Source organism: Leuciscus leuciscus (assembly GCF_965113295.1).
Source record: "Leuciscus leuciscus genome assembly, chromosome: 4".
Lineage (NCBI taxonomy): Eukaryota > Metazoa > Chordata > Actinopteri > Cypriniformes > Leuciscidae > Leuciscus > Leuciscus leuciscus.
In genome coordinates this window covers 15,146,679-15,173,423 of record NC_138728.1, presented here as the reverse complement: position 1 = coordinate 15,173,423, position 26,745 = coordinate 15,146,679, and the positions used below count along the sequence as shown (strand labels likewise).

Genomic DNA, 26,745 nt, shown 5'->3' with positions numbered 1-26,745 from the left:
TCCGCAGCCCTGACAAACACATTGTGCGCTTTAAAAACGAAATAATGCGTTACAATTTTTCAGCATTTTCCATGTCCCTACACGTCAAAGAGGAAACATTTGCAGGACCGTGGAGAATGGAAATCACCTGAGGCTGTGGAGACTTTGCTCTCTGAGCCGAAACACGTGCGGCATATGATGACCATAACGGAGGGAAAAAGGAGTACCTGTCTTGTAAGGTAAGAATTGTTATCATTAAACGTTTGTTAAAATAGTCTTAACCAATTACATTTATAATATCCAAAGTGTAGGGTTCTGCTCGCCGCTTGTGACAGTTTCTCCTGTGACTAAACCCCAAACAACATGAATCAATTTACTTTACTTTAAGTCCACTAAATCGCCTGTAAACATGGTAACAATGGATGTATGCTGCTGTAAACTAAAATAGTGCATTTTCTTTTTTCAAGGCAGCCTGAGTTGAGTGTCTATCTGGCTAGACTTAAAAACAGCCCTATAATGTGCTGTGACAGTGGTGAAATGCACTCATAAAACATTTACCACAACCTTTCCAGCATGATTTAAAGAGTATTTCAGCAGGGTTTTCTGTTCCTCACATGGCTATACTTTCTCTCTGAATGACTCCGTAGTTTATGCTTATATCCTGCAAACATCACAACACAGATAGACACAAATATATCAGCATGGAGAACCTTGACAGCAGATGGTTGTTGTAAATTAAATATTTATCACAATACTGAATCATGTTATGTACCTTTTCTAGTTCTCCATGATCTGGATGCTTCTCCAGAATGTGCAACATGGCGTCATGTAGTGTGGGGTAAAAGATGGACGTCTTAATCTCGTCATCAAAAAATGTACATTGATTAAGTTTCTCCATGACGTATACTGTAAAGATTGCAGACCTGTCTTAATGAAGAGCTTTTGGAATAAAATGGCTGGAAATAAGGACAACTTTTTATAGGAGATAGTTTTACCATCGCATGAAACTATGTAGACGTCCACCTCGATTCGTATAAACTCTTTTAGCATCTATAAGAAAAACAACAGTACAGTGTGAGGTACATGAGGAATTTCTGACCATCTTAGAAGAAACCAGGACCAGTGAAAATGAACAGTATGCTGTATCTCATTGTAAGCCATTTTTACCATCTTAAGACCCTTGAGTGCAGATATATCTAGGAATGAGACAGCGGAGAAGTCCAGGACCAAACTGTGGATGTTCACAGGAGGGACAGAGATGTTGGCAGGAAGTTCTGTGTTCCAGTTCACCTGGATTGGAAGGCCAGAGAAGTCAGTGGGCTGGTCCAGACTCTCCATGTTGCCGTCATCCTCTGACGTGGTAAGTGATGGTTGTCTCACCTCAAGGCCTCTCTGTGAATATTGTTACCATAATGCATTTCAGATCATGCAGGAACAACAATTTTTCTGTTATTCGATTGACATTTTTTGAGGACTTTATCAGAACATTGTATAGCCTACTCATTCATCACTAGTACTGTTTACTATAACTTTACTTTTTTTTTTTTTTTCATTTTAGAATAACTAAAGTTTTTTTTTTTTTTTACTATTAAACTATTAAAAAAAATGTTTTGAAGATCATTGGAAACAGAAGCAAAAATACCCTAAAATGTAAAAAAAAAAAAAAAAATGCATAAAACCATATGGGAAGTGGCATAGTGTCCTCATTATCCTGTTCGATTAATCCATTAACATACAAAAATAAAATAAAAATAGAATTTAAATTAAACTGTATGGAAAGTAGGATATGTGTCTTTCATCAACCTGTCCCATTAATCCATTAAAATTACATTAATTAAATAAATAATTATTTAAATAAAACAGTATGGTAGGTGGGATAATCCATTAATAAATAAATACAATTTACTTTTTAAAAGAGTATTTTTAATGTCATGAGAAACATAAATTAATTGTGTCTAAATGTTTGAGATGTAGTATATACCAAACATCACTGATAAATCATAATAATGGTTAGGACATACATCTGACACCTCCAGCTCTCCATTACGCAGCATTTTTCTGATCTTTCGCAGAGCTTTGTTCCTTTTCTTCAACACTCTTATGGGACTAAAACCCACCTAGAAGAAAGCAAATATTTAGCCCAGAGAAATAACACCCAGCTCTTTACCAGGGGTGCCAAATCCTGTTCCTGGAGATCGATACCTTCCTGCTAAGTTCTTCTCAAAACCCTGATCGAACACAACTGTTCCAGCTTATTAATATCTTCAGGAGCACTTGATAATTACAGACAGGTGTGTTGGATCTGAACCAGGTAGGGAACAGGATTGAGCACCCCAAATCTTGAAAATAACAAGAAACGTACTGCTTGGACCAGTTTATCTCTGAAGAAATCAATGTTAGCAAAGAAGATGGGCGAGGGGATTTTGAATATTTTAACTCCGTCAGGTTCAGAAATCTGAAATTGAATAAAATCTCATTGAAACAACATTTTGGCATTTGTAAAAGAAAGAATAATCCAGAGGAAGGGCAAGATCAGCACTCACAGAGATGTAGTCTTTGCGATCCCTGTAGATGTCAGTTCCTGTAATATTGGCCAGGACGGAACAGCGTGGGCTGCAGCAAACAAAATATTATTTTGCAGGGTCAGGAAAAATTCAATAAAACTATTTTTTGGCATTTGAAGGTATCATGAATCCACTCTCACAATTGAGTCCTGCAGACCACAGTGAACAATTCTGCCCCAATACCAACAGCCAACCCCAGATCCAACCCCAGAAAAAGAGAGGCCAGGAAGGTCACCACCCAGGTCACCTGTGAGAAACAGAGACACATGGGCATTTTGATCTGGACAAATCTGGACCAAAAGTTTTTTCAGTTTAGATCAGCATATGCTTAGGTTTTAGATTATATTCAAATAAAAGTTGCTAGAGGATTAGATCATTCTCAAAAGAATGAAAAGAGAAACTCACAAAGTCAGACCGGTCATTCTTCCATAAGAACGGCAGCTCTCTGAACTGCATCAGCATGCCTTTCAGATTAACAATGACCAGAGCACCTAGAACAGACTGAAAAGAAAAGCATAAAGGTCATTAGACAGACTCCTGCATCTGCAGTCAATAGTTTATATAACTAAAACGGCTTTATAGAGTTTAAATTGTGAGATTAGCTCATCCAGTTTGTATTCTGTGTATAAAGACATACAAATTCCCACCCTGGGCAACGGCTCAAGTAGAAATCCTACTGCGACAATCACGATCAGTACCATCATGGCTGAAAGAACTCCAGCTATCTACAAATGTTATAAAACAAACATTAATATTTCATTCTTTGTATTCTTGTAGTAAGCCGATGGTTTCAGATCAAGGAATAGCATGAGAGTTTTACCTGCGTCTTCCCTCCAGTGCTCTCTTGTATAGCCGTCCTAGAAAGTGCTGTGCTGGCGGCAAATGACCGGAAAGATGCCCCGAACATGTTGCTTACCCCGAATGCAATGAGCTCCTGTTACATGCAGATGAGCGTATAAAACTGTGTCCGTGTTTTTTTTGCGAAATAATAAATTCAGCAGTTCAGAATTTGCATTGTTTGCAGTGACTGACCTGGTTCCCATCAATCGTATAGTCGTGCTTGATGGAGTAGACTTTAGCTACTGAGAAAGCCACAGCAAATCCTACTATGGCCATAGGGAAGGCCTCCACTGCACTCTCCTTAATGACTTCCAGGTTTGGAGCAACCGGTGATTCATATCTAAGAAAGAGAGATGTTACACATTAGATGGTGATTTCCATCTGGGAAAAGGCTTTAAAATAAAATGTATATTGTTATATTAATATTTTTCAACCCCAAAGTCTTTGCATAATTTAGAGCAATCACTTATATGCACAATATATCTGTTCCCATTGAATATGCACATTAAATCTAGTCACTTTTTATGTTGGCGATATTGTAGATCACATATTGTTAGATTCTCACCCGTTCACCATCTCCCCAACCACGACCACATCAAATCGCTCCTCGAAGTTGAATGCATAAGAGACTCCACAAGCAATAACAGTCTGTTGGGATAGATTTGCATTAAGTTTAATAGATTGTATATTGGGTAGAGTTACTCGTTGATAGAATGATGTATTTTGTCTTAATGTGGTAATTATACCTACCATGATGACTTCTATTGGTATCGGCACAGGCAGTTTGGACTTGAATCTGTCATTGATCTCCTTCACAATAAGCACCAGTAACATGATCACAATAGATGTCACCAGGTCGGCCACATTCGTGTTAGTGATTCGGCTAAAAACTTCCACCAAAGTCTGAAATCAAAGACCAAATGTTTGATATATCCACTAAAAAGTAATATGGAGCTACAGTATGTGATGATAAAAGTGCAATAAAAGAGAAGAACTTTAACTTACATATACAATGGCGAGTGGCCCGTTTATACCAGGAAAGTCCAGTCCCAACACAAACCTGAGCTGGGATACCAAAATGTGAACGGCAGCTGCAGTGGTGAATCCTGACACTAGAGTATCTGACAGATACATGACAATAAAGCCCACCTGCAGCAGCCCCATTATGAGCTAAAAAATAAGAAAAAATAAAAATTCTAATATATGTACATATAGGGGTGAAATGTGACTTGTCTTTTCGAGAATATACCTGAAATGCGCCCATGAGAAAAGTAACCGAGGAAGCAACTAGAACTCTCTGCTGTTCCAGGCTCAACCCTTCAAATCCAGTGATGTTTGCTGAAGGTCCCTCATCAGGCACCAGTCGTGTGACAACAGCGCCCACCATTAGACTCAGAATAGGAAAAGCCCCTATAACATGGTCCAATTAGAAAATGCAAGCTCAATCACTCATGTCCAAACCTTCACTTGAAATTCATTAGCCTCCTGGTATACACATATATCATGTAAATGCAGTTGACAATATATCACACACCTACTGACAGGTGTCTTGAGGTGCCCAAAAAGAAGTAGACTATTGCAGGGAAGAATGCAGTATACAGTCCATATCCCGGTGGTAAGGAGGCCAGCAAGGAAAATGCAAGTCCTGATACAAAATAATGGTGTAATTTCTTTATTTAAAAGTATTTCTTTATTACAGAAGTCTTAAAAAAAAGATTTTAGCCAATCTATGAAAAACATGCAATACCTTGTAGCACTGCTACTAGTCCAGTGCTGAGGCCTGAAACAATGTCACCCAGCAGCCATTCTTTAATGTTGTAGTTCTTCATCCATCCGATGATTGGAAGAAAGGAAAGAGCTGCGTTCTTTGCACGATTCATATCACAACTACAATGTACACCATAAAAACACAATTTGCTAAAGCTTCCTGTTTCATCATTTAGACCCAAACGTTTAGATCCATACGCTATCTCAATGACAACATGCTTGTAATAAATGACCATATTTCAGTTTATTTTAAATGCGTTATTGAAGACAGAAGGAAGACAGACGCTAAAAATGAATAAATGGTGACTAAATGAAGGGAAAGATTCTCACGTGAAGTAGTCTTTCAGATGGTGCCGTAGAGTTTTGCGGTTCCTGTTGATCCTCTCGTGCTGTTCTGCAAAGGAATCCTCTGAAAACAGAGGCCTGACCACCACGTAGTGTCTCCCGAAGGGCTGCATCCTGATTAGTTAGTTTTCAGATGCAGCTCGAGTGCTTTATATAGTCTGGTTTGTTTGATCCATCAAACATCTGTCTTATCACAGATATTGTGGGCTGTCTTTTGCGAGCATTAATCATTGAAGGATTTTATAACAATATGTTTTTTGTTTTGTCATTCTTCCTTATTTACATGCTTTTTAGAGAAGGAAACATAAAAATAGAGCTGCTGGAAAAGAATGTGAACCCACGTGGATTTGAATTATGAATTATTGCAAGGAAGTCACAACAGTAGACAGTGATTAATCTCCTCCATTTAGACTAATGAACATCACAGAGATGCTTTTAAAATCCGTTCAAGCTTTATGCAAATGAACAATACTGATATTCTCTTTTTTTTGAGGAATGGTTCAATGCTTCTTGGGAATGGTAATGTTTTCATTTGTCTCATTTGGACTCCAGGTTTCTCCACACCATTTTTAAACAACTAGTTAGCTTAGGGGTTTCACATACCTTTTCAGCTTTGCACTGTAAATGTATACTCAATGATGTACTCAATTCAGGCATTAAAACGTGCCATTGTTTGTGTATTATAGATCAAGGCAAATTTTATGACCGGTTTAAGTCCAAAGGTTCACAAATACTTTTTTTTTTCCTGCTTCTGAATTTCCTTTTGCCCGGATTTGAAATTACTCAGACTGATTAAATACGTGACGTCTATATCAAGTTTTGACTGTTTGTTTACTGAGTCAATGAATGTACATTGTTGTCGATTGCATGTACAGTATTGTGCGATATGACTCTGCAACTTCTTTTTGGTAAAATGTGATTTAACCAAATATAACTTGTTCCTGGATCGATATCCTTTGTTTGTCCAGGAACCACATTCCAATCACACAATTAAAGTTCTATAACTATAATCCTAACCTATTCCTGAAAGCAGAGAGACATTACTTGGCTATCATGTTGTTCAGCCTGTCTAAGCCTAAGATCTGATTGGTTAATATGAATGTTGTTCCATACCGGAAACTATGTTACTTCTTAAATCGGATTAAGTTACCTATTTTTACTGTCAGCATGTGGTTCTCTTTTGTTTTCATGCAACATATAATATAATTCAAATCAAGTTAAAGTCCTGTATGGCCCAATTCCAGGAAAGAGTGTTGTTTGCTGCCTCATTACTTACTACTGGTAGAATTAACAGGACTGAACTTACATTAATTGACAGTTTGACATTTCCTCAGTCTTTAATAAAAAAAAAGAATATATATATAAAAATGTTTCAGCCCTGTTGCACTGTAGTCTCTGACTTTACCCTTTCCTCTTTAATGATTTGATCTTTTTGTCATATTTCAGAAGAGGTGTAAATTAGTTACTGTACTTCAGTATCTTTTTTGCTACTTTGTACTTTTAGTATTAAGGATATTAGAAACTTTTGCTTTCTACTATATTTTTAAGTATGTTGTAATAAGGTATCCACTGGAGGCAGGTTGAGAGATGAGAACCCAAGTGCAGTTTATTATAAAAAAATAAAAAACATTAAACAAAAACATGGCATGGCATGAAAACAAAAACCAAGGCATGAACATGAACTTGCACAACAACAGATTTACAGGAAACAATACTTGACAAAGACACATGGCAAACATGAGGGCTTAAATACACAAGACTAATGACTAGACAAGGGACACCTGTGAACAATGAAACAATGAACCAATGACAACATGACACATCAGACAAGGGAACACATGGCAGGATCACATGACTGACAAGGAAACATGACATGACAACCCAAAATCGTGACAGAATCCCCCCCTCTAAGGGCGTATCCTGACGCTCAACAAATCCAAAACACAACATAATACCAGGAGGGTGGTGGAGTGGAGGAGGTCATGGAGGAGGTCGGGAGGGATGGTGGGCCAGGCCCTTACAGGGGGACAGGACATGGCATGGCGTGGACGGGCCTGGGTCGTGGCCTGGCGTGGGCGGACCTGGCAGTGCAGGAAGCCAGGGCGGAACAGGCTGTGCTGGAGGCCTGGGCGGAACAGGCTGTGCTGGAGGCCTGGGCGGACCTGACAGTTCAGGTGGCCAAGGTGGACCAGACAGTTCAGGTGGCCAAGGTGGACCAGACAGTTCAGGTGGACATGGTGGCGCGGCCTCCATGGTCCTATCAAGGACCCTACTGACGTGACGTGACCTTCAAATGTGTGCACCGACCACACACACCATATAGCTGTGGCCATAATGGTTAGTGTAGCCATCACTGAGGACTCAGGATTAGTGGCAGCCATCTTTGCCGAGGGCTCAAGTTCAGGCGTGGGGACGGCCGTCTCTGCTGAGGGCTCAGGTTCAGGCGTGGTGGCCGTCTCTGCTGAGGGCTCAGGTTCAGGTGTGGCGGCGGCCATCTCTGCTGAGGGCTCAGGTTCAGGCGTGGCGGCGGCCGTCTCTGCTGAGGGCTCAGGTTCAGGCGTGGCGGCGGCCATCTCTGCTGAGGGCTCAGGTTCAGGCGTGGCGGCGGCCGTCTCTGCTGAGGGTTCAGGCGTGGCGGCGGCCATCTCTGCTGAGGGCTCAGGTTCAGGCGTGGCGGAGGCCATCTTGTCCAGAGACACTGGTTCAGTGGCGGCCATCTTGTCAGGAGACACTGGCTTGGCAGCGGCCATCTTGTCAGGAGACACTGGCTCGGCAGCGGCCATCTTGTCAGGAGACACTGGCTCGGCAGCGGCCATCTTGACAGGAGACACTGGCTCGGCAGCGGCCATCTTGACAGGAGACACTGGCTCGGCAGCGGCCATCTTGACAGGAGACACTGGCTCGGCAGCGGCCATCTTGACAGGAGACACTGGCTCGGCAGTGGCCATATTGACAGGAGACACTGGCTCAGCGGCAGACGTGGCGTGAACAGACTCAGACTTGGCAGGCTTGGCGTGAAGAGATTCAGGCTTGGCAGGCATGACGTGAAGTGGCTCAGGCTTAGCGGGTACTGTAGGGTTGCTGGGCTCCTCGTCCGCCAAACCCACAGTAAATGTTGAGCCACTTAATAAAAGGGCATAGTCAATATACTGGGCCAGGGAAAAATGATTTTTTCCCCCTGGCAATCGTGACCGCACCGGATCGTTCAGTCCAAACCGAAAAATGTCCTTGAGAGCCACATCATTAAATTTTACCTGGTAGCAGAGTTCACAGAAGTCCTTCACATAGGTTTCCAGGGGACGATTCCCCTGGCGTAAGTTTAGGAGTGCAACTGCTGGGTTCATTGGTGGAGGTCAAGTATTCTGTAATAAGGTATCCACTGGAGGCAAGTTGAGAGATGAGAACCCAAGTGCAGTTTATTATAAACAAAAACAAACATGAAACAAAAACATGGCATGGCAACAAAAACCAAGGCATGAACATGAACTTGCACAACAACAAATTTACAGGAAACAATACTTGACAAAGACACATGGCAAACATGAGGGCTTAAATACACAAGACTAATGACTAGACAAGGGACACCTATGAACCAATGACAACATGACACATCAGGGGCACGTTCAAGTTCAAAATGGTGCGCAACGTTTTGCTACGGTTTCCGGGTTGAACGTCATGTTTCCTGGAAACGGCGTGCACCGGTGTGCAACGGGGTTTGAGATACGTTTTCTCTTGTTTGGTGGGTGTGTCAGAACTGCAGTCCAATCAGCAGTAAAGCACGCGGTATTAAAGTGAACTCGCACAATGGGTTCAAGGAAAGTAATTTACAAATTTGTTCGATGCAGCTTGGTATACGCAACTGAGGATATTAGAAGACATGTTTGTCGTAAGTTTTATTGTAAAAATATTCATGGATTTCATCCGGTCCCTTTCCACAGGTGTATTAATCAAGCACAATGCAGTCTGCATTCATAATCTAGGTGCTTGATTTTATACACCTGTGGAAAGGGACCTGATGAAACCCATGAATAGGATATCAACATAATGATGTAGTTGTTTATATTTTTAGCTTCATTGCAAGTGTATGACATTTGGTATAGAAATAAACAGTGGTAATTAAGTGCTTTTCATAAAAATGAGAAAGAAAATACAGGTTATTAAAACAGTATGAACTACAAATAAAGTCAGTATGTGAGGCTAAATAGATGTGTTTTAGTCTGAATTAGGTAAGCTGTGGGCTTCCATTTCAGTTTCAGCAATCCCTTCACTCGATTGGGATGTTCTCTTTTGTTCTGGGCTGCAAGTGCAGTAACTGTAACATCGGGCATATTTCGTAGTATTAAACACATATTTATAACGACTTCATCAGGCTCCGAAAATTCTTCATAAAGAACACAAAGAATGGCCTTCTTAGCTGCCATAGTTGCAACTCTTGCGTCATCAGAACAGTGTGTTCAATGCATCACTGTTTCTGTTTAAAAAACGTTGTGCAACGTTTTGTCGGGGCTGAACGCAGCCCAGACAAGGGAACACATGGCAGGATCACATGACTGACAAGGAAACATGACATGACATGACACAGAAACATGACAAGAACAAACCCAAAATCGTGACATATGTACTCTTTATTCCAATACATTTGTAATGAGTAATGCAATTACTCGTTACGTTTTGCATGGCAACAAACTTTTTCTGCAGCACTTTATTTCTGTTACAAAAGAAGTGATATCTGCATTGACGGTACTATATCTTGTGCGTTTTGCCCTTACTCACCCAAACTTGTCAACAAGGCTACTTACAGGAATGTGGGTGCATTTGCAGGTAGTTGCTGAATTGTTGGTGTTTCATAGATGAGATGCAGCCGGTGATGCACGAAACCAGCACGTTCCATTGCAAGTACTGTAGGCTTTGACTTTTTAGGTTGTAATTATAGTTGACATTATTTATTTATCCATTTTATTGAAGAGACCTTTTTGATGAATGTTGCTTTACTTGTGCTCTTTTTTTTAGAACTGGATCTTAAATGAATAGTTCACCCAAAAATTCAAATGTTTCTCACCCTCAAGTTGTTCCAAACCTGTATGAGTTTCTTTCTTCTGCTGAACACAAAAGATATTTTGAAGAATGTTGGTAACCAAACAGTTCTCGGTAGCCATTGACTTCTGTAGGGTTTTTTTCTTTTTTTTTTTTCTACTATGAAAGTCAGTGGGGTCCTAGCCTGGAAATCCAGACCTAAATCTAAAAGATTAATGGTCTGGTGTTCGCTAATGAAAATCGGCCAGCTCGAGGGGCGGCACCAAGCATGCATTTGAAAATCTCACTGCACGCAATTGGATAACACTCTTACCGTATCCGGTCGGCAAAACCGCAAAAACGTCCTTCTTGCAAAGGAACGATTCGAGTGCTGTCTTCTGTTGCTCTTTTAGAGAAAAAGGCAAGTCTAACTCGTTCATTGTAGCGGCCAAAGCCGTTTCAAACAACTGGTGTTCATAGGCATCTTGCAATGTTTACTAATGACTTCGACGTCACAGCGGTGTCATCATCTGTTTAGCTTCTCTGGCCCGCCTATATCAGATAACCCGCCGTGATTGGTGCAGCTCAGATCGAGGGGCATATTTAATGAGCTCTATTGCTCGACACCAGAGTAACTCGCTGAGCAAATTCAACGTGTGCTCTCGCGAGAACTCTGGATTACCAGTGGGGTCCATCAACTGTCTGGTTACCAGCATTTTTTTAAATATCTTCTTTTGTGTTCAGCAACATTTTCTTTTTTGGGTGAACTATCCCCTTAACTGAAACTTGAGTGTCTGTAGGTGTTTAAGAGGCTGTTGTGTCGATTGCAATATTGAGATGTTTAGTTTTATTTAGACTTTAGAAAATAAAGGTGATTGCTCTCCTCGCACTGTTTCTTGTTTTCCACTGGCATGTCTCTTAGGTGTTTAGGACTATAGTGCATCTTTGAGTCTACATTCAGTGTGAGGAAAATACTGATAAAATCAGATATTCTAAGACTTTTACTCAAGTCGTATTGGAATTGGTAACTTGTAATGGAGTAATTTTTGCTATCTCTACTTTTCAGGTACTCTTTACACCTCTGTATTTGATATAAAAATTTGCTTAGTCTGTTATACTGTGACTGCATTTACTCTATAATGATTTGATATTTTTGATCATATTTGATTAAGTCATCTTCAATAGCTTATGAATTTTCCTTAATTTTAAGGTACAAATGACAAGTTGTTTTGTTATCTTGCCCTCTTCACTTCCTCAACAATAACTTCCTTTCTCGTATGGATAGTTATTCATTCACTGCTAAAAATTCGATTTATAATACATCTTACTCCAGAAAAAGTAAAACAACTTTATCTGCACATGCCTTTATTAGTTAAGGTTTGTCTCAAAACCTTTTCATTTGTTATGGTTTGTTATCAGGAAGGACGGTGTATATTTTGGAAAACATTTTTTTTATTTTAGAATAAAAATAGTGCACAAAAAAAGACAAACTATTCAAAAAGAAAAAAGTACAAAAGGCACTGATAGTGAACTGATAAGAGTGTTTGTACAACTCGTTCACCACAAATCCAATAATTTAGTGACATGACACATTGGCATAATCTAGAGCTAATTCATTCTGCATTCAGCACAGAATACAAAACTGCTACATGCTAAATCAAATTAATTCTTATATACATTGATTTTAAAGTTCTACATAGCGGAGGATTCGAGTTGATTCACTTCAGAACCTTGTCTCTGGTTTTGTGTCCGTTTCGACTTCCATTTTCATGTTCTGCAGAAAAAAAAGAGGAGTTTAACTTCAAACATCTCTTCAGAAATAATATTAAACAATGGATGAAACATTCTTTTAAATAATTTATTTAATGCTTCATTTTAACAGGTTCAATCCCAGGTGTCTGTTGGGTCACCTACTGGCATTTCTTGGATTGTCAACCCATTGGACATGCTGCTGCCATTATTGTGTTGGTATTGGAAACTTCCTGAGACCTGTTTGAGTTCAAATTAGACACACATTTTAATAATGCGTTTTTTTTAATCAAATATTAACGTTAACATTTAATATTAATATTAACATTAATTCAGATTTGAATGAACAACTGAAGCTTGTACATTTTCCTTCACCTTCTCGCTCACAGTCTTCGGTGGATGGGACTCATGAATGTAGAGAATTGCATCATGGATGGTCAAAAAGAAGATAGACGTCTTTATTTCATCATCAAAAAATTTACAGTTCTTCAGCTTCTCTATGATATACGCTGGAAATGACAAGTCAAAGGTTTGAGTTACTGTTTTATTATTACAGACCATTATGCTACATTATAATAGCCGTGACACTGCAGATAAGGGGTTACATTGTAAAATACTCTACAAATACCCTCTAGAAGGAAATAAAGTACTTACGGTCACAGCCTACTATGTAAACATCAACATCAATGCGTATAAATTCCTTTAAGGACTGTAAACAGAAGTGTTCAGATTAGAATTGAATGCATTGCACTGAGAAATACTAAGAGATTAGCAAAAATGATTAAATGTACACTTTGATTTCAGAATGACCCAGCCTTACCGCTTGGAGACCCTTGAGTGCAGATATATCTAGGAATGAGACAGCAGAGAAGTCCAGGACCAAACTGTGGATGTTCACAGGAGGAACTCGGATGTTGGCAGGAAGTTCTGCGTTCCAGTTCACCTGGATTGGAAGATCCGAATAGTCTGTGGGCTTGTCTAGATCCTCCATGTTGCCTTCATCCTCTGACTCTTCAATGGGCATTGAACATGTCGCCAGTAGTCCGTTCTATAGCCGAAAGATAGTAAAGTATAACTTTAGATAGATATCTAAATGATAAGATTAGAGTTATCATTTGAGTGTCTCAGATTAAGACATCAAAGCGGTGGATGAAAGCTACATTACATAATAACATTTACGAAGTCTTTGAGATCATTGCTATCATGTTTTAAAACTTGAGGACGTACAGATGTTAAGGTCAGCTCCCCTTTCTTTATCAGTTTCTTAATCTTCTTTAGGGCCTTGTTTCTCTTCCTCAGGATTCTCAGAGGATTAAAGCCCACCTGCATTAAAGTAAACAGGTTAGGTTGTGATAATGTCATCTGAGGTCTGGGTTATCACACTGAAACTACTGCACTCACAGCGTCCTTCAGTTTGTCTCTGAAGAAATCGATGTTTGCGAAGAAAATGGGAGATGGGATTTTGAAAATCTTGACTCCCTCTGGCTCATAGATCTGTAGGAGATTCAGAAAGAAAGAAAATTATAAGGCAAACTTTTGTTTCTTTCATTCATCTACTTCTTTTCAGATGCTCTTTAAGTTGTACATATCTTTGCCCATCATGTGCATAGACACACCAAGTAATAATAGATAATAGGGTCACATTTTATATTAGGCGTCTTTTACTAGTATGCTGACATTTAAAAAAAATGTTTTAGGTACAATGTCATTGTGTTCATGTTCTATTGCAAAAATACTTTTGCTGCTATTGAGGTGGGATACGGGTAAGGTTAGGGACGGGTTTGGTGGTATGGGTAGGTTTAAGGGGTTAAGGGGTAAGAGAAGGGTCAACAGTGTAATTATAGATGTAATTACAGAAACTAAATACAGCTGTAATTACATGCAGGTAATTACAATAAAAAAGTGATCAGTTGACTTAAAGGAACACTCCACCGTTTTTTGAAATAGGGCTTATTCACCTTCTTTCCCACATTTAGATAGGTGGGCAAATGCATTTTTGTCTCAGTGCATGCATTGTTTTAGTTTGACAGGGTCGGCGTGAGCTTAGCTTAGCATAATGAATGGAATCCTTTGTTGCCAGCTAGCATGTCCTGAATAAAAGTGATATAAAATAAAATAAAAACCTACCTAATTACTTCTTGTGGCCTGCGTATTCACAACAAGTACAAATAGCGATGCAGATTAACACTAGGCGATTTCCTAGGCAGATATTGACTTATATATTAAGGACTATATTAGGGGGAAGCACAGGCGAAGCACTGCTACTTGGGCGTGATATCTCTGCGCCAAGTAGCAGTGCTTCGCCTGTGCTTCCCCCTAATATAGTCCCAAGTCAAAATCTGCATAGGAAATCGCCTAGTGTTAATCTGCATCGCTATTTGTACTCGTTGTGAATACGCAGGCCACAAGAAGTAATTAGGTGGGGTTTTTTTTATTTTTTATATCGCTTTTACTCAGGACATGCTAGCTGGCAACAAAGGATTCCATTCATTATGCTAAGCTAAGCTAGCGCCAACCCTGTCAAACTAAAACAATGCATGCACTGAGACAAAAATGCATTTGCCCACCTATCTAAATGTGGGAAAGAAGGTGAATAAGCCCTATTTAAAAAAACGGTGGAGTGTTCCTTTAACTTAAAAAAGGTGGGGAAACCCGTTGCCTTAAAATTAAGTAAATAACCTCATGCGTAATTGAAAAATTAAGTTATGTGAACTTGACAATTCCTCATAACTTAATTTTTTCAATTATGAATGAAGTTTCTTTACTTAAAGGGTAAGTTCACCCAAAAATGAAAATTCTGTCAGTAATTACTCACCCCGATGTTGTTCCAACCACGTAAGACCTTCGTTCATCTTCGGAACACAAATTAAGATATTTTTGATGAAATCTGAGAGCTGATCACTCCTCCATAGGCTGCTAGGTGACCGAAACTTGCTGGCCCAGAAAAGTTATTAAAGAGATCGTTAATATAGTCCAAGTGACTACAGTGGCTCAATCTTAAGTATATCAAGCGACGAGAATACTTTTTGTGCGCAAAAACAAACAAAAATAACGACTTTATTCCACAATTCATTTCCTTCTCTCTGGGCCTCTAGTTGGTTCACGTAGTGTTTTAGCGCAGCGCGTCTGTGTTATATGTCACCACGTAGGCTCACTATTGGCCAACGCTGGTCATGTGTGTGATGCGTGATGACGTATAACACAGACGCGCAGCGCAATAACACTACGTGAACCAACTAGAGGCCCAGAGAGAAGGAAATGAATTGTGGAATAAAGTCGTTATTTTTGTTTGTTTTTGCGCACAAAAAGTATTCTCGTCGCTTGATATACTTAAGATTGAGCCACTGTAGTCACTTGGACTATATTAACGATCTCTTTAATAACTTTTCTGGGCCAGCAAGTTTCGGTCACCTAGCAGCCTATGGAGAAGTGATCAGCTCTCAGATTTCATCAAAAATATCTTAATTTGTGTTCCGAAGATGAACGAAGGTCTTACGCGGTTGGAACAACATGAGGGTGAGTAATTACTGACAGAATTTTCATTTTTGGGTGAACTAACCCTTTAATAATTTTAAGGCAATTAATTTTAGGTTAAGTCAACTGATCACTTTTTACAGTGTACAATGTAAAAACATAAATGATTAATTTAAATGTTAGTACATAGTACTAAAAGACACTTAATATAAAGTGGGACCAAAAATAGAAACAATGCATATTGCTTATGTTACAGAATATGGACAAAGAGGATGCATCTGTTGGCGGACCTACATTGACATAGTCCTTGCGATCTCTGTAGATATCTGTTCCTGAGATATTAGCCAGGATACTGCAGCGTGGACTGAAGGTAAGAACAGATAAATAGATTATCAAAAGTATAACTGAATAGATTATAAGTGAGAATAGATATGATAGTGATTTAGAAAAAAAACTAAACCGCATTTCTCTGTCTCCCGGTTTCACAGACAAGGCTTAAGCTTAGTCCATGCAGACTAAGATGCATGTTTTAACTGAAAGCATATCTTTAAATATGTCAATGCCATTGTTTTGTCTCAAGATGCACACCAGTAATGTTTTTTTCTAAGGCACATTTGTAAAAGCAATTTAAATCTCCTAATTGAACTAAGGCCTAATCCTGGTTAAATCTATGCCTTGTCTGTGAAACCAGTCCAATATATCTTTAAAGAAGCAATAAATATTTATACCATATTCAAATTATTTTATTTTATCCAGATGAGTGGATCTGTCAACACTTACAACTGAGCCCTGAAGACCACAGTGAGGAGCTCCAGTCCAAGACCAATGGCAAGTCCTATGTCCAGCCCCAGGAATATAGCTGCCAAACAAGTCCCCACCCAAACAATCTGGAGGACAACAACAGAGGGAAGCATTACACCGACTACAGAAATCAGAGATATGCCACTTGACTTGACAGTTCACTTCTAAGGTGATTTATTTGGGATGTTATCTCAGATAAAATACTACAAGTTTAAAAAATGGAATTCTTATTAAGAAGCTCAAATTTGAAATCTGTTTGTCTACTATTTTTTTTCTGAAATCCCTTCTTTGCATTTAGAGGGAGAGGTCAAAGGCTCTTACACAGTCAGGGCGGTCTTTCTTCCACAGGTAAGGAACTGTAACCACCTGCATCAACATCCCCTTCAGGTTCACGATCACCACTGCGCCCAACAACGACTGCAGTCACACAACACAACACACAACTACTTCAAACATTAAGCTCAAAGCTTTCTGTTATCAAAGTCAATATATGCATGTTTAAAGGATTTAAATGACCTACCTTTGGTAGAGGTTCCAGCAAAAACCCTATCCCCAAGATTACCACCAACACGATAATGGCAGAGATTAAACCAGCTATCTGAAAAGCACATTTAAAAAAGATGAGATTTATAAAGACATTTATAATGTTACAAAAGATTTATATTTCAAATAAGTGCTATTCTTTTGAACTTTATATTCATTAAAGAAAAATACTATGCAGCACAACTGTTTTTTTTAACATTGATAATAATAATAAATGTTTCTTGAGCAGCAAATCAGCATATAAAAATGATTTCTAAAGGATCATGTGACACTGAATACTGGAGTAATGATGCTGAAAATTCAGCTTTGCCATCACAGGAATAAATTACAATTTTATATACCGGTATATATTAAAACAGAAAACAATTATTTTAAATTAGAATAATATTTAAAAATGTTACTGTATTTTTGATTAAATAAATGCAGCCTTGGTGAGCATAAAAGTCTTTCAGAAACATTAACAAATCTTACCGACCCCAAACATTAGTGTGTGTGTGTAAAACAAGTGTAGGAATAGGTTATTATATTTATGTATATTTATGGTTTTGTTTATTCAATTATTTACCACATGTCTGAACTCTTTCTGAGCACTAGAGGCCAGTATTTCTCTGTGGCTGGAAAACAAATTCCCTAATTGAGATGCCACAGATGCAAAATTACCTTTTTATGTTCCAGCCAGTGAGAAAAGCTTGCAAACAGTTTAACAGAGGTTGAACATCTGATCCTTGGAGCTGTTTACCTGTGTTTTTCCTCCGGTGCTTTCTTGAACTGCACTTCTGGAGAGAGCTGTACTGGCTACCAGAGACTTGAACGATCCTCCAAAGATGTTGCTTGCCCCAAATGCAATGAGTTCCTGCGTGATTTTATGTGTCATTATATGTGTCATTATAGACGTTCTTCCACTGACTGTTTGTCTTCTCACATTTTAGTTACATTTTAATGTGTGATATTAGTCAGGGCTTACTTGATTTCCATCTATAACGTAGTCATGCTTTACAGAATAGACTTTAGCCACTGCAAAAGCCACGGCAAATCCCACAATAGCTATTGGGAAGGCCTCCACTGCTGTCATCTGGAAAACCTGCATGTCCGGAGCAATTGGGGACTCAAACCTGGACAGATGAAAATGTGTTTATTTTTCACTGCTCTGTTAGCTTTGTGTTCTGAAGCATAAACATTTGTTTTTGTTGCTGTATAATACTTATGCATAAAGAACCTTACATTTAAAAATAATTCAATTCAATTGAACTTTTAAAATGCAACATTTGGAATTTTAGCCCATGTATAAAAACTTTGAGGATATCTAAATTTGACAAGATGAGCTTTTTGCACCTATATACATTTAAAATGTATAGCCTTTCTCTTCTGGAAAATGGACCAAAAATATTGATGACTCATCCTGCACTACAATTTTTTGTCCAATCAAATATTGTCTAGAATGAGAATGCCCTGTCCCTCTATTTATAATAATAATAATTATTATTATTAATTACATTTTTAAGTCGGTATGTCTTCAGTATGTCCCGCCCACAGAAAAAAAAAAAAAACGTATTTCATGGTGTCTTGAAATCATGGCTTTATTAGTACTGTTTTAAAATATTATGTAGATTGCGATGCTTACGTGTTTGGAATTTTCCCCACCACATCCACTCCATGATTTTCGCTGAAGTTGAACGCATAGGAGACGCCACAAGCTATGATGGTCTGTTAGGAAAAGTGCTTTTATCGATTTTTTGGAATGACATTTAATATTTGCATTGAACACAAAAGATTAGATTTATGGGACTTTTGTGCTTAAAGGTATAGCGGAGGATCTTTCCAAATTTTAGATAAGACCCGCCCTCTCCACTTTTTGAAAAGTTTGATTGATTCACCAGAATGATTGACAATTAGGAGGACCAATAGTTTAGACTACCCACCAGGAAGTAAAACATCCTCCGCTATACCTTTAAGTAAGTGAATTATATGCGCCTGAGCAAATATTAACTTATACAGTATTTGGCATGATAGTTTGTTAGATATAAAAATATACTGGTTGATAATCTTTATCATGCCAGATAAAGGAATAACATTAGTAATTCCACTGTCAGGCTACAGAATAGGTAAAAGTGATAAAGGTTCACTCAACTCACCATAATTACTTCTATGGGAATGGGCACGGGTAACTTGGACTTAAATCTGTCGTTGATCTCCTTCACGCCCAACACCGTCACCATCACCACAATTGAAGTGACCAGATCATGAATATTTGTGGAAGTGATCTGGGTAAATACACTCTCAAGTGTCTGCAGATAAAACAAAGGACACAGATTGTTTTACAGGAGTAATTTTTCTCTATAGTCTACTTGTATGTTAGTTAAAATGTATGTATGTGTAATATATTCAATACACTGCAAAAAAAATATGCTCTTCCTCCGTATTTTTGTCTTGTTTTGGAGTACAAATATCTAAACTTTCTAAAAATCAAGATACATTTACTTGAAGCAAAATCACTTCAGATATTAAGTCTTGTTTTCTGAAAAAAGTTTCAAACTGAAGTGTGTTTTTGCTTAAAACAAGAACAAATATTTGCCAATGGGGGTCAGAAAAATACTTAATTCAAAGGGAAAACAAGTTTATTTGTCTTACTCCACTAGCAGATACTTTTCTTGACTTAAAGGTACAATATGTAAGAATTTTGCATTAAAATATCCCAAAATCTCAAGGCCAGTGTTATATATTTTGTTAAGTTGATTACTTACAATATCCCAAATGTTTCCAACTATTTTTAAATCGTGAGAAAATTGCGATTTTAACCAAGGAAACGGGGCGTTAGAGCAGGGGGGAGCTGGGAGTCGCCAGGCAATTGCGTCATATCCGCGTTACCCTCGGTTTCCGCTCGTACTGCGTGGAGTCCTGGACAAATGCGGAAGTTGTAGTTGTAGCGTCTATCAAGCTACAAACTTTAGCTTGTTTCTTGCAGTCGTTATGGGACACAATTATTCTTTACCGATTGCAGCTGGTTCTGTCGACAAAGCATGCTTAATTTTATATTTTCCAAATGTAGCATTCGGTAATAGTTATGTTTATGTAAGGAAAGTATTATTGCTTTAGATTTGTGTTTAGTTTATTGACATTGTTTATCACGTCTGGTGTTTATGGCCATGTAACTAAACATAGCATGTGTTATCCATAAAGATTAATCAGTATTTTGGCAAATGATGTGGGCATGTTCGAATGTACTTTTACAACAATTGTTTAGAACATGTAAAACTGCGCAGCGTTATCACAACAATGAATTCAACAAATACAGTAACATCTATGAAGTATTAAACCTTACTTTTCTTGCGGTTAATTCATTTTAATGAAATAAAAGTGTGATGAGGTTTAAGAGTCAGGAAGGAAGAAGACGCGTCGTCGTGACTGGGACTCGTACTTTATTAAAATAAAGCAAAACAAACAAAAGCCGCGCACAACGCGCATTCACTGTGGCAACCGCGACAGCACAAAACAGTTCAAAAATGAGAGCTCGGATCCACCGGTTTTCTTCCTCTGCGTCCAATTTTCTCTCCAGTCTCTCTCTCGTTCCAGCGCGGCTTATAAGCGGTCTCTCCACGCCGATCACTGCAATAAGACACAGGTGCATTTGCACTTGACCTACTTGCTCGTCTCTTTTCTCTCCCATCACAGACCGCGCTGAACCACGCCCCCCTCGCCACAAAAAGCATGTCATTAAACGCAACATTTATAAAAATAGAACTTAGCCTCATCCATGAACATGATTTTTCGATTCCCGTCTGACTGATTTACATCCACGGTGGAGTTTAAAACGACAGTTCCCATCATTCCACGCTCCTTCACATCGTCATCAAGCTACGCCGTTGTTGTTGTTTGGAATGTAGCGCCCTCTAGCGGCAAAAATTCTTGCATATTGTACCTTTAAGCATTAACATTTTTCAGAAAATAAGACAATATCTATGTCGTGTTGTTTCTCAAGTAAATGTATTTTGATTTTAAGAAGTTTTAGATATTTTTACTGGACAACAAGACAAAAAATAATGAAGAACATTTTCTGCAGTGTAATATTATATATATATCTCGTGTGTGTGTGTGTGTGGGGTGTGGGGGGGGGTGGGGTGGGGGGGGGTGGGGTGTGGGGTGGGGTGGGGTGGGGGGGGGGGTGGGGGTGGGGGGGGGGGGGAACAAAATGTCCCCACAAAGATGGTAAATTATTGTCCTTGTGCATGGGGACCTTTTTTGGCCCCTATATGAGGAAAACGGCTTATAAATCATATGATTTTTTTTTTGAAAATGTAAAAATGCAGAAAGTATTCTGTGATTGGGGGATTGGGTAGTGTAGGGGGATAGAATATACAGTTTGTACTGTATAAAAATCTGTACGTCTATGGAAAATCCCCATAAAACGTGTGTGTGTGTGTGTGTGTGTGTGTGTGTGTGTGTGTGTGTGTGTGTGTGTGTGTGTGTGTGTGTGTGTGTGTGTGTGTGTGTGTGTGTGTGTGTGTGTGTGTGTGTGTGTGTGTGTTCTTTTAATATGAACTGTGGGTTTTAGCTCTAAAGTTTTAACTAGTATTATTTTTGTATTGTTTGTTGGATTTTAAAAGTGTAGAGATAAAGCTTTTGTTATGCAAGTTAAGCAAAATGATTGTGACTGTGAGGAGCAGGAAAAGTGTCTTATGACCTACATATATAATTGCAAATGGTCCGCTGAAACCCGGCACAGTCAGTCCTAGTACAAACTTGAGCTGAGAAATCAGGATGTGAACAGCAGCTGCGGTGGTGAATCCTGATATCAGAGTATCCGACAGGTACATGACAATGAAGCCCACCTGCAGCAGACCCATACCAAGCTGGAAATAAAGAGAATGAATATAAGCATCGATGTGATTGAAAATTGCTTTTAGGTTTAATAATGAGAGGATGGCTGATGTACCTGGAATAAACCAACTAGGAAAGTGAGGGAGGCAGACACTAAGATCCTCTGTTCATCTATCGTCAGGCCCTCAAAGGCAGTGATGTTGGCAGCCGGACCGTCATCGGGCACCAGTCTGGTCACTACCGCCCCCACCATGAGACTCAATACAGGGAAAGCTCCTGGTGTGAAGAACAACACATAATGGTGAGTATATTTACAGTATATTAAATGTCATCATAGACGGTCAGAAATGATTGCCTCTTTTTGATATCTGTCTGATTAAAGTCCATCTATATATTTAGAATGTTTATTAGGCAGTGTTATTATTGTTGTTGTATTTTTGTATTTTTTGTGATTTGAGCAAAATTTATGATACAATTGTCATTCTTTTTGTTGTTTTTTGGGTGATTTGAATATGTTATTGAAACGTAATTTTGACAAATACTTTTGGAGATTTCAATCTTCCTCCTTTTAAGCTGCACTTAGCAGAAAATAGCTGGCCAGGGATGGACACCGAGTGAACTGACTTCCCTAAGAGATACTTTGGTTGAGCACAATTGTGCCAAATCTAAATTAGAGGGTACAAAACAATAACAATGAATGTTGTTATAGCATTATATTTAAAAAAGGGTTTTGCAAGAACTAGACAGATCTTGGGCCCGTTGCATAGACTTAGCCACTATGTTAAGACTTAGGCCTGGTTTCACAGACAGGGCTTAGATTAAGCCAGAATTAGGCCTTAGTTACATTTAAGTAGCTTTTATAAACGTGCCTTAGAAAAAACATTACTGGTGTGCATCCTTAGACAAAACAGTGGCATTTACATATTTTAAGATTATGTCAGTGCACGTTGCTTTCGGTTAAAACACCTCAAACATGCATTTTAGTGTGGGACTAGACTTAAAGGGATAGTTCACTTTGAAATAAAATTTTGGTATGTTTTAGCTTACCTCAAGGGCATCCAAGATGTAGGTGTCTTTTTTTCCGCAGTAGTTTCAATTTTGATATTTTTAGGTCAAACCGTTCTTGTCTGTCAGTCATATAATGCAGGTCTATGGTCACTATCTCAAAGAGCATGCACAGAGTCCAAATTAAAACAATTCCCCATCGTCCAAACGAACAGTATTTATATCGTTTTTACCTCTTGAACACAGCCACGTCCAAGTGATCTGAGGGCGCGCGCGCATCCTGCTGTGTGACGTGTGCGCAGACTGGTGCATAGATATATACACTAGATGTCGCCTTGGCTACGGTTTCTTTCCAATGAACTGCAGTAGCCAAGGCGACATCTAGTGTATATATCTATACCCGCCCGCGCTCTCAGATCACTTGGACGTGGCTGTGTTCAGGAGGTAAAAACGATATAAATACTGTTCGTTTTCTCACACAAACCGCTCGTTTCGTGTCTTAGGCCATCAATGTGTACTTACGATGGGGAATTGTTTCATTTGGACGATGGGGAATTGTTTTAATTTGGACTCTGTGCATGCTCTTTGAGATAGTGACCATAGACCTGCATTATATGACTGACAGACAAGAACGGTTTGACCTAAAAATATCAAAATTGAAACTACTGCGGAAACAAAGACACCTACATCTTGGATGCCCTTGAGGTAAGCTAAAACATACCAAAATTTTATTTCAAAGTGAACTATCCCTTTAAGCCTTGTCTGTGAAACTGGGGAATAAACTTAGCCGCTATGTTAAGTGTGACTTAAGAACTAGTTTGACCAACTAGTTAGGCAAAAGGTAATCAGCCCTAACCTTTCCAATTCAAATTAGACCCATCTTCCATTTTATGTAACTTTAAAAAATGTGATGTTGGAAAACAGAAATTAGATGACTAACTTTTAATACTAGTCTAAGCAGTTTATTCTACCGGCCACTGTCATTGACACAATGTTGCTGATCTCATTCACGTTACCTGCTCACATACTTACCCACTGAAATGTGTCTTGAGGTGCCCAGGAAAAAATAGAGGATGACTGGAAAAAAAGCAGCATACAATCCATACCAGGTAGAGATGGATGCCAGCAAACTGAAGGCTAGACCTGAGGGGAACATATTGTTAAGCAGGCTATTAAGCAAACCCTGGTAGCATAGTTATATAATATTTATCTGATATGTGGATGCCCTCTGTCAACTATTATCCCTCTTATCAACACCCCGTTTACTAAGTTCAACTTCTCTGTTGTTATTTTTTTTGAAGTGTGTGGATGACATAAGCAAAAGCAGTTCAGATTGTTTGATGGTTAGAAAGGACATGTCAGGCTCTTGATAACATACAGTAATTGAGATGAATTAAAAAAAGGAATGCACTAGCTCTATATACATATCTTAAACACGCTTCCTTTGCTCAATATATACTTTTCTGGATTATCTTTTAATGACGTTTATCATTTCACCCACGGATCGCAGATAAATGCACTTTTCACTTATTTTGACACATTTCATATCACGTCATATCCCATAAAACAACTGTGTAGACACTCACATCAGTCACAAGCAATCACTAAATCAGTCACAGACCACAGTTCATAAAGATAAACTACATTCTTACGGCCTAATATCATATTTCATCTAATATCATTAATCTATTTTTAGAGCTTATGTTGTGAACGCTCATGTTGAGTAATAAGAGCTTCATAAGATGTTACCTTGTAGGACGGCAACCAGTCCAGTGCTGACGCCAGACACAATGTCATTCAACAGCCATTCTTTGATCGGGTAGATCCTTATCCATCCAATGATAGGCAGCAGAGAAACGGCAGCGTTCTTAGCGCGTTCTGAAGTACAACTAGCAAAACAATATGCAAACACAAAGGTTGTTATTTGTCTTTTTTGCATGCAATAACATGATATTTAATACATGACACAATGATGTCATTCAAGTTATTAAAAACTATTTTTCTTTACATATTTTTCTTTTTCTCACAGCATATAAAACAGCTCACTAAAAAAGACTGACAGCTATATCTGCTATATTTTTAACATACCCTTAATGCATTAATGAACATCTGAAAATGTAGTAATAATAACAACATTCTTTTTTATTATTAATAATAATAATAATAATAATAACAACATATTTTAATAAAGTATTCATTAAAACAAAAAAGAAAAGAAAAAACCCTAAACCCGTTTTTATACATTTCTCTGCACTGCTTAATAAATGTTCAAAGTTAAGTAGTGTACTTACGTCAAGTACTGTTTAACATGGTCCAGCAATCTCTTGTGTTTCCGATAGACTTTTGCGTGTTCGTCTTCAAAGCCGTCTTCTGAGTATAGTGGTCTGTTCACCGCATACTTCTGCGTTGAGGGTCGGAGCATTGTGCGCCCGTAGAGCTGGGGGCAAAAATCCTACTGATCTGTGTGTGGTGACCAAATAAAATCAGTTCATGAATATCTGCTCCAGCTCTGGCAACCGTCAAGCTGAATCTGTCGCATTGGTTTTTATATTGGCAATCATGGAAATGATGTGTAAGATGGAGGTGTTTACACAAACGTACTATGAGTAAACATCATGCAACTACACGGTGTTTGTTGATGAGTGTATAATAGTATGTGTGTGTAACATTCACATTTAGCCTGATATCTCTAGGATAGCTGTTTCATAAATTTCCATAATTTTTGATGCTTGACTCCTTGTACATGAACATATTCATTATAATTAGGCTTTTTGTCAGCAGTTCTGTTGTCATAATCTACAGTACGGATCAGCAGCTCCATCTTTTTTTAACATTTAATCCCAGCAATAACAATATCATCAACAAAATCAATAACTTTGTTTGAAAATTTAGTTTTTACCTTTATCTTTATTATATTTTTGTTTACATCATATATAGTTTTTGCCTTCGATGTATGATTTTTGTCCATGGAATTACCACACTTAAATTAATTTACTTTATTTTCATCATCAATTTAATTTAATTTAATTAAAAAAAATAAAAAAAATTAACAGAAGAGATTTCTTTTCAAAAACATCCTTAAAGACCCCAAACTTTTGAACAATAGTGTATTTTTGCATTGTTTTAATCCTACCTGTTGTCTTAGTTCAGTGGAGTATTAAATATTCCCAGTTTGCTGTCCCCGTGTTGCTTCAAAAGTTCCGCTGGTCTATCTGAGATCATGTCCGTTTATAAATTGCTATACTTATCATGTTTGTAATTATTAACATTTATCAAGATACCTTCTTCACATTGCCAGCCACATCTCCCCTTATCCCTGACCATTGTTCTTTCTGATAACAAACTTGGCAAAAGCCATCCGCTTATCGATTTCTTCCTATCATCACCTCACCTCATATGGCAAAATCTTTTGATACTGCAAATATAATGTGCGAGCTATTCATTTGTTCTTTTTCTATTGTTTCAAAATAAAAGTAAAAAATGTGTATATCATGTATTGATATTAGAGCTTTTTATTTATATTATATATATGTATTTATTTTTATTTATATTAGTTCTGGTCTTGGATGCTGATTGGTCAAAACAGCATTTCAGTCATGCCAAACTAATTGATAATGTATCAGCTATGACGCCAAAAACACCTGTTCACTAGTTATTGTGTATATATGCTGCATCCACAGAGTGGCGTGTTATTGTTTACATGTCATATCCTGATGCCTAATGAATTCAATGCTGAATGAAAGTACAATTTGTACAGTCTGAAGGTTCATTCTTTGAACGGCAAACTTCCTGTTACCTGAATGAACTTATGCAAAATCATTCAGAAAAGAATGACAAGTATGACTCATAA

The 26,745-nt window shown here is 38.3% G+C and overlaps 1 protein-coding gene across 1 annotated transcript; it reads right to left on the bottom strand.

Annotated features, from left to right (window-relative positions):
- Positions 1–589: 589 nt before the first annotated feature.
- slc26a3.1 (solute carrier family 26 member 3) lies at positions 590–26,745 on the bottom strand (the record flags this gene model as incomplete). The annotated part of the gene is made up of 39 exons (XM_082166469.1): positions 26,035–26,745; positions 25,187–25,359; positions 24,645–24,784; positions 23,928–24,038; positions 22,006–22,166; positions 21,758–21,922; positions 19,208–19,360; positions 18,697–18,779; positions 18,040–18,187; positions 17,815–17,928; positions 17,053–17,130; positions 16,854–16,949; positions 16,512–16,618; positions 16,026–16,095; positions 13,659–13,751; positions 13,485–13,580; positions 13,078–13,305; positions 12,912–12,966; positions 12,633–12,766; positions 12,419–12,497; positions 12,231–12,282; positions 5,481–5,609; positions 5,131–5,270; positions 4,918–5,028; positions 4,633–4,793; positions 4,389–4,553; positions 3,949–4,286; positions 3,576–3,723; positions 3,364–3,477; positions 3,191–3,268; positions 2,949–3,044; positions 2,684–2,790; positions 2,523–2,592; positions 2,342–2,434; positions 2,001–2,096; positions 1,147–1,371; positions 975–1,029; positions 752–885; positions 590–640 (listed from the first exon to the last, which is right to left on the bottom strand). Exons 2-39 carry the CDS (start codon positions 25,315–25,317, stop codon positions 590–592), a joined length of 4,605 nt encoding a protein of 1,534 aa, XP_082022595.1. The 5' UTR covers positions 25,318–25,359; positions 26,035–26,745.